The sequence below is a fragment of the Pteropus vampyrus genome, unplaced genomic scaffold (assembly GCF_000151845.1).
Source record: "Pteropus vampyrus isolate Shadow unplaced genomic scaffold, Pvam_2.0 Scaffold44, whole genome shotgun sequence".
Taxonomy (NCBI): Eukaryota; Metazoa; Chordata; class Mammalia; order Chiroptera; family Pteropodidae; genus Pteropus; species Pteropus vampyrus.
This window is the reverse complement of record NW_011888825.1, coordinates 1,048,356-1,062,002: the sequence shown is the minus strand read 5'-3', so window position 1 is coordinate 1,062,002 and position 13,647 is coordinate 1,048,356. Positions and strand designations below refer to the sequence as shown.

The window sequence follows — 13,647 nt, the reverse complement described above, 5'->3', positions numbered from 1 at the left end:
GATTAGGGTTTCATTTTTGTTATGTTCAGTTCGTGAAGGTAGCCTATCTTATTGCTACTGTTTTGGAGTTTATTAAGGCTTTTTTTCTTTCTTTTTATTTGAGGCAGTATTTAAGATCCATTTTTATAACAAATTCATGGATACTTGGCAGGGAACATTGACTTATTATTTTGTGATAGTGTTCAGATCCTCTATGTCTTTATTTTCAATTTTCTCTTTATTTTCAGGGCAAGTTTATTCGGATTAACTTTGATGTAACTGGCTATATTGTTGGGGCCAACATCGAAACATGTATCCTTTTTCATAATAGCGTATTCCAAAATAAAGAAGCATTTAATCTTCCTACAGCTTCAAGACAATCCTTTGTGATATCACTCTCATAATCAAGATGACAAAACTTAAGCCCAGAGAGATTGTTGACTTGGTCAAATACTTTCAGCTACTGAATATTAACTCCAAAGTGGTGTTTTGTTGTTGTTGTTTGTTTATAATACCAGGTCATAACCTGTTCACATGGCTGAGAAGTGGAGAGTCCCACTGAGGTGAGGATTACTTGTACATCAGCCCAGGAAATGTTTGTCTAGTATGAGGACCTTTAGGTGAATACTGTTATATTGAACTACTCTTCGGTTATTGTCGTGGTAGCCTATTTTTTACCATCTACTTTGGATACTCGTAGGGTGAGCATGTACCCATCGAAAATACAGAGTTAAAGTAATTTTAGTTAATATTAAGCAGAACAAAACTAGAGGAAAAAATGTCAAATACATGGAATAGTCTTAAGAAATATCACATGCATAAAATGGCCTTAGGAAATGATAGGTCTATATAGAATTAATTTGAGTAGAGAGGTAATAAAATAAAGATGATTCTGAATCGATAGTGTGCCAATTAGGAAGGCAACTCAGATGACAATTCTCTGATACTTGTTACAATAATATCCAGTGATAGAAATATGTTGTTTCTATCCCACAAGTAAAGGATAGATCAAAATTTCCTGTTAAACTGTATTTTGTGTCTCTAAATACACTCAGAGCCAGAAAACACGTACACTTGAAGAGACTAGATCTAGAGTTTCTCAATATTGGTCTGCTAGTCATATGAATGTATTTTTCATTAAATGTGAAGGATGCATTTGGGATAGTGTGATTTAAAATTTAAGCTATATGACTCATACAGAAATTATTCAGTTGATGGCCCCAGGGAAGGTTTATTTCGAAAGTGTCAATCGTCTTCCAAAGCAGTGAGACCTAGGCCAGTGTGACTGTCGACTCAGAGACACACCAGAAGTAGCAAGACACGGTGGACAGAGAACCCAAACAGCTCTCGGATCTGTGCTCCAAGTACACAGGCAGGTGCGCAGTGCTTTGAACACAGGAGCTGACTGGGAACTGAGCTGCTTGCCCCATGGGAAGCCCAGGCAGAGTAGGTAGCAGTGGTCTCCAGAGAAGTGAAGGGAAGGTCAGTGGTTCATCTAGTCATAGCTATCTCAAGGCATTATTTAGAAAATTTACATGAGATGATAGATGTCAAGTGGCTAGCACCACTTACTTATATGAGGCCTTCAATAAAGGGGGTCTCCCATGGGTAGCACAGTGGTTAAGCACATACATATTGGAGACCAATCAAGTTTTGATTCCTAGCTCTCCCATTTATCAGCTTTGTTATTTGAAGTAATTTCTTTGTGTCTTGGTGCCCTTATTTGTAAAATTGTGATAATCTGATATTCAAAGGCTTTTCCCGCCTTAAACAATTCAATTTCATTTTTCATAGATTCTTACAGTTCCTTATGTAGTGCTATGTTCTTTGGATATAATCCAAATCGGAAGTAGGGTAGGCTGGAGTGGGGTGAGGGCAGCACTCTGATCCCTCCCAGCCCAGTGAATCTAGCAAATTAGTGAGAAACATAAGTTGAGCATATTTTCTTTTTTCACTTACAAAGTTTAACAGTTTAGAATGGTTAATTGCAGGATAGTTGATATTTTTCAGAAAGATAAAACGCTTATGAATTAAATTTGTATAGACATGGAAAGAGGGCCACCTTTTCAATTTAATCCTTAACCATCTTTGCTCAGACCTTCTGGAAAAATCTCGTGCTGTTCGTCAAGCAAAAGATGAGCGTACTTTTCATATCTTTTACCAGTTGTTATCTGGAGCAGGAGAACACCTAAAGTGTAAGTTACAAAGTTTTTTACTATTTCATATTTATTTGGGTATCTTTTTTAATATTAAAGTTTTTTGAAAGAGAGAAAGACATTTCATACATACACACCAAAATTCTAGCTGGTTAAATTATGAAAACGAAATTGAACTTCCATGTCTTGGGATATAAGTGGCAGGTATATGGGTAGTGTTATATTATCTGGTCTTTTTGTTTCTTTTCTTTTAAAAAACTTTTAAAATTAGAAGACAAATGCATTTTTATAAAGTTCTGTTTCAACATTTATAAATATAAAAGTGAAAAGAAATAAATTTACTTAATAAAATTAAGTTGAATAAATATTTTTATTCCTAGATTTACAGCTGAATATGTATGTTATGCTTCTTCTAGTACTAGAAAGAGCCTATAATGGATTTTCCTTTCTTTTTCTTTCTTTCTTTCTTTTTTTTAATCATGAATACAAGAACTGGAAGCTTGGGATTAGTCAGGGTAAAATGTATAGTTCTGTTCTGGGTCAGAAATTTGCTGAGTCAAAAGTATATGAGTGAGAGAAGATGCACCACTTTCTGATTTCTTCTGAGTCTCAAATTCAATGCTCCTTCTGTATGATATCTATATATATTACCTAGATGTCGTAGTAGATACAGGCACAGTAATACTTTTTTCATCAGAGGTGTAGGTTTTTGCTAACCACAGACATCTGTGAAAGCACTGAACCCAGAAATTAATTAGAAAAAGACCTACAAGGGGAAAAAAAGCAACAAATAAATAGAGCCAAGAAGAGGCAAAAAATTCAAGATTATGCAGTACATGATGCTAAAGAGAAGAAAACCCTCAGGCTTTAACAACTGGTGATAATTCTGCAATAATAATGACAAAAAAAATAATATCAAAGTGTTAAAAGAAAGATACAGAAAAAGAAAGCAATCACTACCGAGGAGAAGTTAAATGTGATGTAGATAAGAATTGAGGGATAGAAGTAATCAGCAGAAATTCTCTGTAGAAGAGCATTACAATGAAAGCTGGAAGCATTATGATCACATCTCTTAAAGAGATACATATCTATTTTGATCCCTCCTGAGAAACATTCTTCTGCTCCCAAAGATCACATTTATTGGTAGAGTAAGTTAAGTTTCTCTAATTCATGGCCCCTAAAGTACAAGTGGGCGATGGGAGTATCCATTATAATATTCTGTCATAATATATATTGCATATCACTCTCAAAAGCAAATTCATTGCTAAACACACTGGCTTGGGGAAAGAGTTTCAGGTCGTTGACTGGACTAATGAGAACTGCTCTTCATTTTATGAAATCCTGAGATGTATCTTAACTAAAAAGTTTTGTGCAGCTAATTTTTAGCACAAAATAAATTAGAATATGTCTCTGCTGGACTTGCCTGGTCCATCCTCTACACCTTCTACTTCAGAGTCTTTATCTTATGTTCATGTAGTCTTCATATTGACTCCACAGTGTTTGCTATAAACTACTTGCTAACATAGGGATCCAGAATTATCTGTTTAAAAGCTTTTCCTCGAAAGATGGCTAAAGTATTTCAATCTGAGAACAATAAGGTTTAGTTCTCTGGAAAAGTTACATCATTTCCCCACTATCCAACTTCAAATATATTATAAGCCACTGTCCCCAAAACTTCAGTTGAGATACTTGCAGTTTACGTCCTCGTTTTCCTTCCTTGATACAGATGATAGAAAACTATGTGTTTGTGTATTTAACATGAACATATAAAGAAAGAGAAAGTATGGGGGTGAAAAGTGTATGGTGGTGATGGGTTGGATGGTGAGCCACTGTTCTCTCGGGGTTACAGTCCAGTCTGAATGTGGGTGTGCTTTAGCCTGTTGCTGCATGTTTATTAAGTTGTATTCCATTCTGTTTTCTTTTAGCCGATTTGCTCCTTGAAGGATTTAATAACTACAGATTTCTCTCCAATGGCTATATTCCCATTCCGGGACAGCAAGACAAAGATAACTTTCAGGAGACAATGGAAGCGATGCATATAATGGGCTTCTCTCATGAAGAGATTCTGTGTATGTGGGATTTCACTAAGATTCCAATAACCACTTAAATAAGACATAAATTGAGAGTAAATAACCTAAACTAGAAAATGATTGAGAAACTAATGAGAACTGCTCTTCATTTTATGAAATCCTGAGATGTATCTTAACTAAAAAGTTTTGTGCAGCTAATTTTTAGCACAAAATAAATTAGAATATGTCTCTGCTGTGTTTTGATGCAATCTTTTTATTAATTTTTTTTCTTTTCATGTCAATATAAAGCAATGCTTAAAGTAGTATCTTCAGTGCTTCAGTTTGGAAATATTTCTTTCAAAAAGGAGCGAAACACTGATCAAGCTTCTATGCCGGAAAATACAGGTAAACTGATGATGCTGATCTTCTTTCTATTTAGATGGTTTGTAGTATTCTCTAAGAACGAGATTCAGTGCAAACGTAAAAAGCACTTGTGAAGCATTTCCGTGCGACTTTCAAGAGTAGAGTGGCAGCCCTACGTGCCTACATAAGGGCCAATCTGATTTCATAAATGAGGGAAGAGGATACATGTAGGACCAAAAGTGGCACTAGAGACTCTGCCGTAGCACTGGGGGTAGGGGATATTTGGAACTGTGGGGGACAGGAGGAGACATAAGCTGCGGAGACCGCACAGCTAATAGAAAAGGAGCCACAGCTGCTGAGTTCTGACCAATTTTTACCTTGCCAGTAATATTGGCCCTGACTTTGTCTTTCGTGGCTGTGACACTTTTGAAGTATACTGGCCAGTTATTGTGGAAAATGTCCCTCGGTTTGGGTTTGTCTGATGTTTCTTCCCAATTATATTCAGGTTATGCATTTTTGGTAAGACTATCATAGAATTGATGTTGTGTCCTTCCTGGTGCCTCGTATCAGGATGCTTATATGTCAACTCGTCTCATAATCGTTGACGTTAACTTTGATCACTTGGTTAAGGTAGTGTCTACCAGGTTTCTCCACTATCAGAGTACTGTTATCTCTTTGTAATAAGTATTTGGGGGGAGGAGGGGAGGGTGGGAGACACTTTAAGACTAAGGAAATAAATCTTGTTTCTCATCAGACTCTTTGACCTACTAGTTTTACCATCCATTGATGATTCTTACCTGAAACAAGTATTGCTTGTGGTGTATGTCACGTGGTGATTTTCTATTTATATCATTCTTTTATATCTATTCCCTGGAATTCTGCTGTAAGGAAGAGCTTTCACTTTTACATTAATTCAATTATATCAGTATAAACACACATGGACTCTTATTTAAATAATTCGATGAGTTTATAATCCATTCTATCATTATTTATTCTTGTCCTTGATTTGGCCATTAGGAGTTAGAGCCCCTTCAGATTAGATCCTAGGTTATTTTGACATGACTCTTTTTTTTTGAAAGCAATTTCTGAGTTTATGGTACCACAAAACATTCCAGACTCACTTTGTATTTTCCTAGTCCCAGTCCTAGAACTGCCCATTCTACAGTTTCTTTATACTGAAGAATGATATTTAGCTTCCAGTATCTGGGTGCTGGTTGTGTTTGGTGGTACTAGGGTCTCGTTTTTAACTCCTCTCAGAGCAAGGAAAGAGCAAGGAAACACACACACACACACACTCACACTCCTATTTTTATTTTTATGTATGTGTATTAAAAACCATGGATTTATACTGGTACCTCCAATTTTGATCTAATACTGCGAGGTTTATTCTAGCCATCACCTTTTCTTTATTTGAAACTCCTTTCTCTGACAGTAAGAAATCTGGTTCTTATTATCTATATTATATTTGCTTGTTTGTTCAGTCCTAGAATACACAAAAAATAAGTTCAGAATTATTTACCCATACCCCTCAGAAAACAAACCTGCTAATTATGTGTACAATATTTGTGTACAGTTCTTTAGCATTAGCGTGTATAGTAAAAATACTGTTTTACTCCTCCCTCCTGCCTTTGTGTGGCTGTTTTCGTTTGTAACTTAGGGAGCTTCATTTATTTGTTTATATTGCATTTTGGGTACCCCTCCCCACCATCACCATCCTTTTTTTGCTTTTTGAGTGTATGAAACATATAAATGATTCTAAAAGGCAGAACTGTAGAAAAATATGTACTTCAATTTTGTTCACACCCACCCCCATCTCTTCCATTCTGTTCCCTTCCTGCATTCTTTCTGCCCTGTTTCCACCCACCCCCTGTCAAAAATCAATGTCATTAGTTCTGATTTAGTCTTCTTTGAACAGCACTTTTCAGCCCTGCAGTGTTTAGCCACCCAAGGTGCCAGCTCTCCATAAGATGAATAAGTTCCAATATGTCTGTTTAAACATTTAACCACATTTCTTTATAGTAATATCATAAAACCAAAGTTGTACCTGCCATGGCTTAGATGACCAGTAAATTTTCTATTTCCTAGACTTTAGTTAATGATTGTGTTTTATTTTACTTCTGGAACTTTTTCACTAAGCCTGGCCCTTTGAAGTAGATAGTCTCAGGAAAGGGAGTAAGAGGTGGACAGAAGAACATGTGTCATGCAGAAAGATGTATGCTTCAACAATTTAATGGCAAAAAAGGGAGCAACCTTAAAATATCCAATAGAACGAAGTAAGCCAAGATCTAACCACACTATGAAGTAAATTTTTAGCTGCTAAAATGATATTTATCATGATACAGAGCAAAAGAATATGGGCAATTTGCTTTTGTGCTTCTTTGTATTTTTTTAACTTCCCATCTAATACATACACACATGCATTCATAGATTAACTAAAAGGAGCCAGGACCTAGCAATTGAGGCAGAGCAGTTGGTAAAAGCCAGTGAGAAGAGACCCAATACAAAGGACATTCTCGTGAGGCACAGCCTGCCTTGCCCAGACAGGGCTCCTGATGGCTCACCAACTGTTAGCTTGGGTCAGGGTGGTGGGATGCAGGCCTTTGAAAAAAGAACTTAGGTAGGTTATACTTCTAATATAATTCAAAATATGCTTACCCTTAGAGAAGTTTATTGTTATTTTAACAATTCAAAATTAATTCTAATAATTTATACACTTGCTGGACCCCGGAGGTATTAGACAGAGATCTTCTGTTGAAGCAAGTGCCCTAACACTGATGAAAATCAACTATAACAAAAGTAGAAGCTATTTATTGAGTGCTTCATGTTAGCCATATAATCAAATAATTACTTCTAAAAAGCTTGTAGATTTCTTGGCTACTAAAATATTACTGGTATCATTACATGAGCAAGACCAGTTATCTTTGTTACATGACCGTTTAAACTATTGAAAACACTATTTTTCTTGTTCTGTGTGTTCTAAGACTCAGTAACTTGCATTAAACTACCCAGAATAAGTAATTGCTGGCTAACCAACTCTTACAGCCTAAGGATGGGTGTTGTTAATTTGAAAGGATAAAGATATTTTTCAACAGACCTAAAACTTGTCTAATTTTAAGACTTTTCTTTAGTTTATTCCTTAATACGATTTAATGATTATTAATTTTTTAAGTGTTTATTGAATATATTGTGGCTAGATCATAAGTAGGAGTCTAGTATTTAGGAGACTTTTTATACTCTAGTTGCACAGAAGCTCTGCCATCTTCTTGGGATGAATGTGATGGAGTTTACTCGGGCTATCCTTACCCCGCGGATCAAGGTTGGCCGAGACTACGTGCAGAAAGCCCAGACCAAAGAACAAGTACGCTTATCATTAATTATTATGCATTTGTTTGAATGATAAACCATGGTCATAAGACCTTTGATGGGCATGTTACAAATGGAGTCAGTCAAAGCTCTATGATATAGATGTTTCTTGGTACTAATTGAGGATTTTTTTTTTTTTTTGGTATAGTTTTTTGTTTTTTTTTTTTAGAAAAATTTTAAAAATGACTTTTTTGGAAAAGGAAATTTGAAATATCACCTTGAGTTTTCCCCAGGTAGATAGATTGTACTTCGGGAGCCTGCCCAGCAGTGGGGTATGCTGCTCCCTTATCCCTATGTGGGTGGCACAGCAACAAGTATATGGGAGTCAGATTCACCCATTTTGTGGTGGACTCTGCTAAGGCTCTGGGCAGATCTGCTGTGCAGAACCCCAGGGGCATTTGGAGGGGGTTGTTTTTACTGGGCATCTTCGCCCTTCTTCTAAATCAGTTATCTCCAATTTACATTTAATTGTACTAACACCCTTTGTTGATGTGTAAAGTTGAGACCTGACTAAGCAGTAAATGCTATTTCCTTTTTTTTTTTTTTTGAGTGCTGTAGAACATTAAATTCCACGTAACAGCTATTTGTTAAGATCATTCCCAGAATAAAAGTTTTGTGTTGTGTAATTATAGGCAGATTTTGCAGTAGAAGCATTGGCAAAAGCTACCTATGAGCGGCTCTTTCGTTGGCTCGTACACCGTATCAATAAAGCTCTGGATAGGACCAAACGTCAGGGAGCATCTTTCATTGGAATCCTAGATATTGCTGGATTTGAAATTTTTGAGGTACGTCTCCTTTCTGCTCTTCCTTCTGCTTATTCTTTTAATAAATATTAATTAAAGCTCACTATGCATATTCATTATGCTATGCCAGGCACCAGGGATACAATGGTGGATAATAAGCAAGTACGGTCCCTGACCTAGTAGAGAGTCAAATAATAAATGATCAATAACTACTAAATTCTCAGATTTGTGAGTAATGAAGTGAAGGGGGTGCTGTGATAGAAAGAATTGGAGAGGCCACCTTTGGACAGCTGACTCATGGAAGGTGTGTCTGCAGTGGTAACATTAAGCGTACGTGAAGGACGAGAAGTTCTTAGCCTCAGTAAGTTTTGCAGGCAGCGACCCTGTGAGGGAGACAATTTGTTAAATGTTAGAAATCGCTAGAAAGCCCATGTGACTAGACATAGCTGACCAAAGGGAGAGAGTAACTGGAGACCGGAGTGTGATATGAGGCATAAGCAGACATAGGAAGACCATTGAAGCCATTTGGCCATTGTAGTGGACCAAGGGGCCAGATGATGGTGGCTGGCTTGGGGGTCAGGAGTAGGAGTGTGAGATGGAGAAATGAAGAAAGATCATGATCCTCTGTTCTGAAGATAAAACCATAGGATTTGATGATGGATTTCAATATATTTTATTATTGATCTGACTAGATTTTTTCAAAACACTTAATCACCATCAATCCATCAAATAGTTGTAGTTATATACCTATAAAAAAAAGTCGATAAAATTTTGATCCCCTAAATATTTATATCTTTATCTCTCCTTTGATAAGCTGACTATATAGTAAGGTACAAATACTAAGTTAAATAATTCTTGGGATCAGTGTGCTACTTTGGCCACTGTTGGATATTGAATTATCTTATTTTAAAAAGAACCCCTTTAAGATTATAAGTCTGTCAATTAAAATCTAAACTATTACTGATATAAGCAGTTTCTTCTGAGCTGTCACTGCCACAATAAAAAATTGATTTAATAAATACCGATTTGTAAATAACTTGAGAAATCATGAAAGGTGGCCAGGTAAATGGGTAGAGTTCAGAGAAAAGGAAACAGAAATGTCTATAACTTAAAGTTACATTTTAAAAAATCTCTTGCCTTCCTATGTATAAACAATCAAAAATATAATGAAAGAAAAGATCCCTGTATCCAGGTGCAACAAAAGCAGATGAAATAACTAGAATGAATTTAAGAAGAAATTGGCAAGATTTAGTTGAAGACAATTTTACAGTGCTACTGTGAAAAATAAAAGACTTGAACAATTGAAAAATATACCTGTTCTTGGATAGGAAAATTTAGTGCTATAAAGGTGTAAATCTTCCCAAAATTATCTACAAACTGAACATACTTGTTTAAAATCTATTAATAGGAATTTTAAGTGGGCGGGGGGGAGAACTAGGCCACTTTCTTCTAAAACTAATTTAAAAAATAAATTAATAAAAAATGAAGAATACACAGTAAAACTCTGAAAAAAATGAAGAGGGTATTAAAGGATATAAAATAAAGCTATAAAACTTCAAGAAATGTGAATTTGACATATGAATACACAGACAAAAAATGTACATTAGTTCTAAAAATACAAGCTTGTTTATTGGTCATTTTTTGTCATGAAAAAAATACAAGTTCTAAAAATACAAGCTTGTTTATTGGTCATTTTTTGTCATGAAAAAAATAGATGATCACCATTAGGAGGTTGGTTCAATTAACGATGAGATACCCATATTATAGTAGAGTGTTATGCACCCATTATAGAGAATGAGGTGGCTTTATTGACTGATATGGGAAGATTCCAAATACATCGTTAAGATAAAAAAAGATAAAACAAGGTAGCACACTTTTATGAATACATAGAATATTTCTCGAAGGGTCACAAGAAATAAATGATATAGTAGGGAGAACAAGTAGGGAATCAGAATGAGAGTTACTTAGTGCAGTTCTTTGTACATTTTTAATTTTATACCATCATTACAATTTAAAAATTGATTATTTAAAAATATAGTTGGTAGCTTAAATACGAAAGAAAAATAGAAATTTATTTTTTTTAAATGCTGCTACACATGTAGCCCAGGATTTCCTAATCCTAAAGCAGAGCAAAATCTATTTACATAAACATGAATAAGCACAATCGAGCAGTCTGCAAATGTTTCTTTGTTTCACTAGAAATAGGTGTTAAGCAAGCAAACACTGCTCCTGCCTTCCTAGCATGACCTCATTCTAAAATAGTATAACACCTTCATGGGGGTGGAGGGTCGAAAATGGCTTTTCAGACTATAAATCTATTCCTCGGAGATTGATTACACCTGTCCTAATTAAAGATCACTTTTTATAATGAAAGAGGCTATTTATGGACACATGCTACTGTGTGAACAGTGTGGAGGCAGGAAAAAAAGGTTGAGTACTTCTAAGAGTAGGTGATTGCTTTAAGAATATTATACCTATTAATTCTTCTATCCATCTATTCATCCCATCAACAGCATGATAGCAAAATGGGCATAGTTCACAGAGAAGGAAACAAATGTCTGTAGCTTATGAAGAGACGCTCAAGTTCATTTCATGAGAGCAATGCAATATCACTTCTGATACTGGCAAGTCAAACATTTGATAAGAAAAGGGAATGCATATAAAAGCAGCCGAGCCTCACACTTATTGAGTGCATTTTGTTTGTTAGGCCTGGCTGGGATCTCTACAACAACCCTATGAAGTACAGATTATTTTTTTCTTAACTCACTCTGGAGCCAGTAGCCTAAGGAAAGAGTAGAATGGGACAGTACCATATCTAATCTATAGACCCATCAAAGCTTACAGAGTCGTGCTTGCTTCACTTTGCCCCTGGCCTTCCCAAGTCTGTTTTTCTTCTTTTCCTCACTTTCTTTCTCATTTATTTCTTAATTTCTGTTCATTAACTATTCACTAATAAATTGTTTTTATTTGTAGATCATTCAGTTAGCATGCGAAGTTTATTATTTTCTCATTTTACCAGCTCGATAACGTGATGTGGAGATATTGAGACTCCCTTGGTTTAGTCACTGTCATTAGATAGAATCAGTAATGTAGCTGATACCTAATTAATCATTTTTAATTTTTTAATAACTAGATGATTAATTATTTCTGGTTTTCCTCCCCCTCCCCATGTTTGGGAAATCATTCTTCCAACATTTGTAGCTGAACTCCTTTGAACAACTTTGTATCAACTACACCAATGAGAAGCTGCAGCAGCTGTTCAACCACACGATGTTCATCCTAGAGCAAGAGGAGTACCAGCGTGAAGGCATCGAGTGGAACTTCATCGATTTTGGATTAGACCTGCAGCCGTGCATTGACCTGATAGAGAGACCTGTAAGAATATTTACTCGTTATTTGGCTTTCGGTTCATACCAAGCAGTGCCTTGAGCTTTTTCTTGGCATATTCTGAGAAAAATTATGCTTTCTAATCTAAATTTTCTAGGAAGGTGATACTTTGATAAAATACCTATTTAAAAAGTAAGTAGCATGTCAGTAAGACCTTACTTTGGTTCTCTTTTCTTAGTCTTATTTGTGTCCTTGCATGTGTGACTATATTGGCTAATGTACCCTGGTTTCTCACAGACTACAGATGCCACAGTGGTGACAGTCACATTTCACCTTCATCCCTCAGCACCTGTCAGAGTATAGGGCTCCACCTGGCTCACTTCCTAAGCAATGTAGGGACACTTCATTTAGCTAAAACTAAGACATGTCATATAAATCCATTTTTCAAATAACTATAGCTTATCCTTGTAAGTACAAAGATGTTTTTATTTTGGTAGATTTTTTTTTTTTAATTAAAAATATTTTTTTAAGGTTGAGGGGGTATTTTTTGACCAGATATATTTTTTATAGCAATCTTAGCAAGCATCAGAGGTTTGGTTTAGTGTTATGTAGAAATACATGAAACTATGCACACCTCATCCACTTAGAAACTGCTCCATATGATCTCAAACAAATACTGATGATTTGGCCATATGTTCCCTGGTGGTTAGCTTTTGCTCAACTAGATAGTAGCTTTTCTTATTTCATTAGCAAACTACCAAAATATAGAAAAACTAAAGCATAATTAAGCACTTATATCAGCGACTTACCTCAAGTTGTAATGCTAGTTCAGTAGGTATGTTTTCACAGCAGCTCCAAGGGGTCTCCTGTGAGGCGCACTAGGGTTTGAAGCAGTTCTTTTTTGTGCTACTAGGTCTTTATTTGCCACTATGCTCACCATGTTGGAAGGGGTTGCGAGGCTAATGCCTGCAGCCTGTATGTTATAGTACGTGTAGTCAGAATCAGGGAGAGGAAGAGCCTAGAGGATATTCACCCCATGTAATTGTAGCACATTAAAAATTTGGGTTTAAGGGAAGTAATGTAGTTTTCATTTGGCTCATACTTAAGAGATCATTTTACCTTTCAAGGCACTTGCTTAGAGCAAAACTCTCAAGTCACCTGTTGTTAGGAGGAATCTGCTTCTCCATACCTTGCAGCATTATTTAGAAATAACATTCAAGGGATATTAGTAATAACTTCCAGTAGACTCTCATGTATCCACAAACACATGAATATATTTCCTTGCTGCTTTGTTGCCCAAAAAAGTTGTTTGGGAATACATATAAATAAGGGAATGGAATATTTCATATTAGTATTATTGATGACCATATGGTTTGTTGTTTTGAGACGCTCGTTTATATGTATGTGGCACTATGTTTTAATCAAGTATTGACTATATATCTGCACTTATAATTTAAGATGGAAGTGAATCCATAAGAGTTGCTACATAAACCTCTTTGTCTGTAGGAATAATTGTACCCAAACTCATCCAAATGGAAAATTATCAACCCTATTTTTAAAAAACATTTTAGAGGGTTTTAAAATCGGATGGTTTTGTGACCTTTAAATGAATCTTAGGAATATACATTCTTCTTAATGTTATTCAATTCCATTTCTTTTGCTTTATCCTTTAGGACAAAATACTCCATATACCATTTTCTCTTCACT

At 35.6% G+C, this 13,647-nt stretch overlaps 1 protein-coding gene across 5 annotated transcripts in view; it reads left to right on the top strand.

Annotated features, from left to right (window-relative positions):
* Positions 1-13,647, top strand: part of MYH10 (myosin heavy chain 10) — a 139,584-nt gene that overhangs the window by 66,317 nt on the left and 59,620 nt on the right. For 4 of the 5 annotated variants that reach the window (XM_011358946.2, XM_011358945.2, XM_023529936.1 and 1 more), the window contains exons 8-13: positions 2,076-2,174; positions 4,061-4,204; positions 4,454-4,549; positions 7,747-7,865; positions 8,503-8,655; positions 11,815-11,988. In XM_011358946.2, the coding sequence (XP_011357248.1) occupies positions 2,076-2,174; positions 4,061-4,204; positions 4,454-4,549; positions 7,747-7,865; positions 8,503-8,655; positions 11,815-11,988 (785 nt within the window). Of the gene's footprint in view, positions 1-227; positions 292-2,075; positions 2,175-4,060; positions 4,205-4,453; positions 4,550-7,746; positions 7,866-8,502; positions 8,656-11,814; positions 11,989-13,647 lie in introns of all 5 variants that reach the window. The other variant, XM_023529935.1, reaches the window with a different exon arrangement.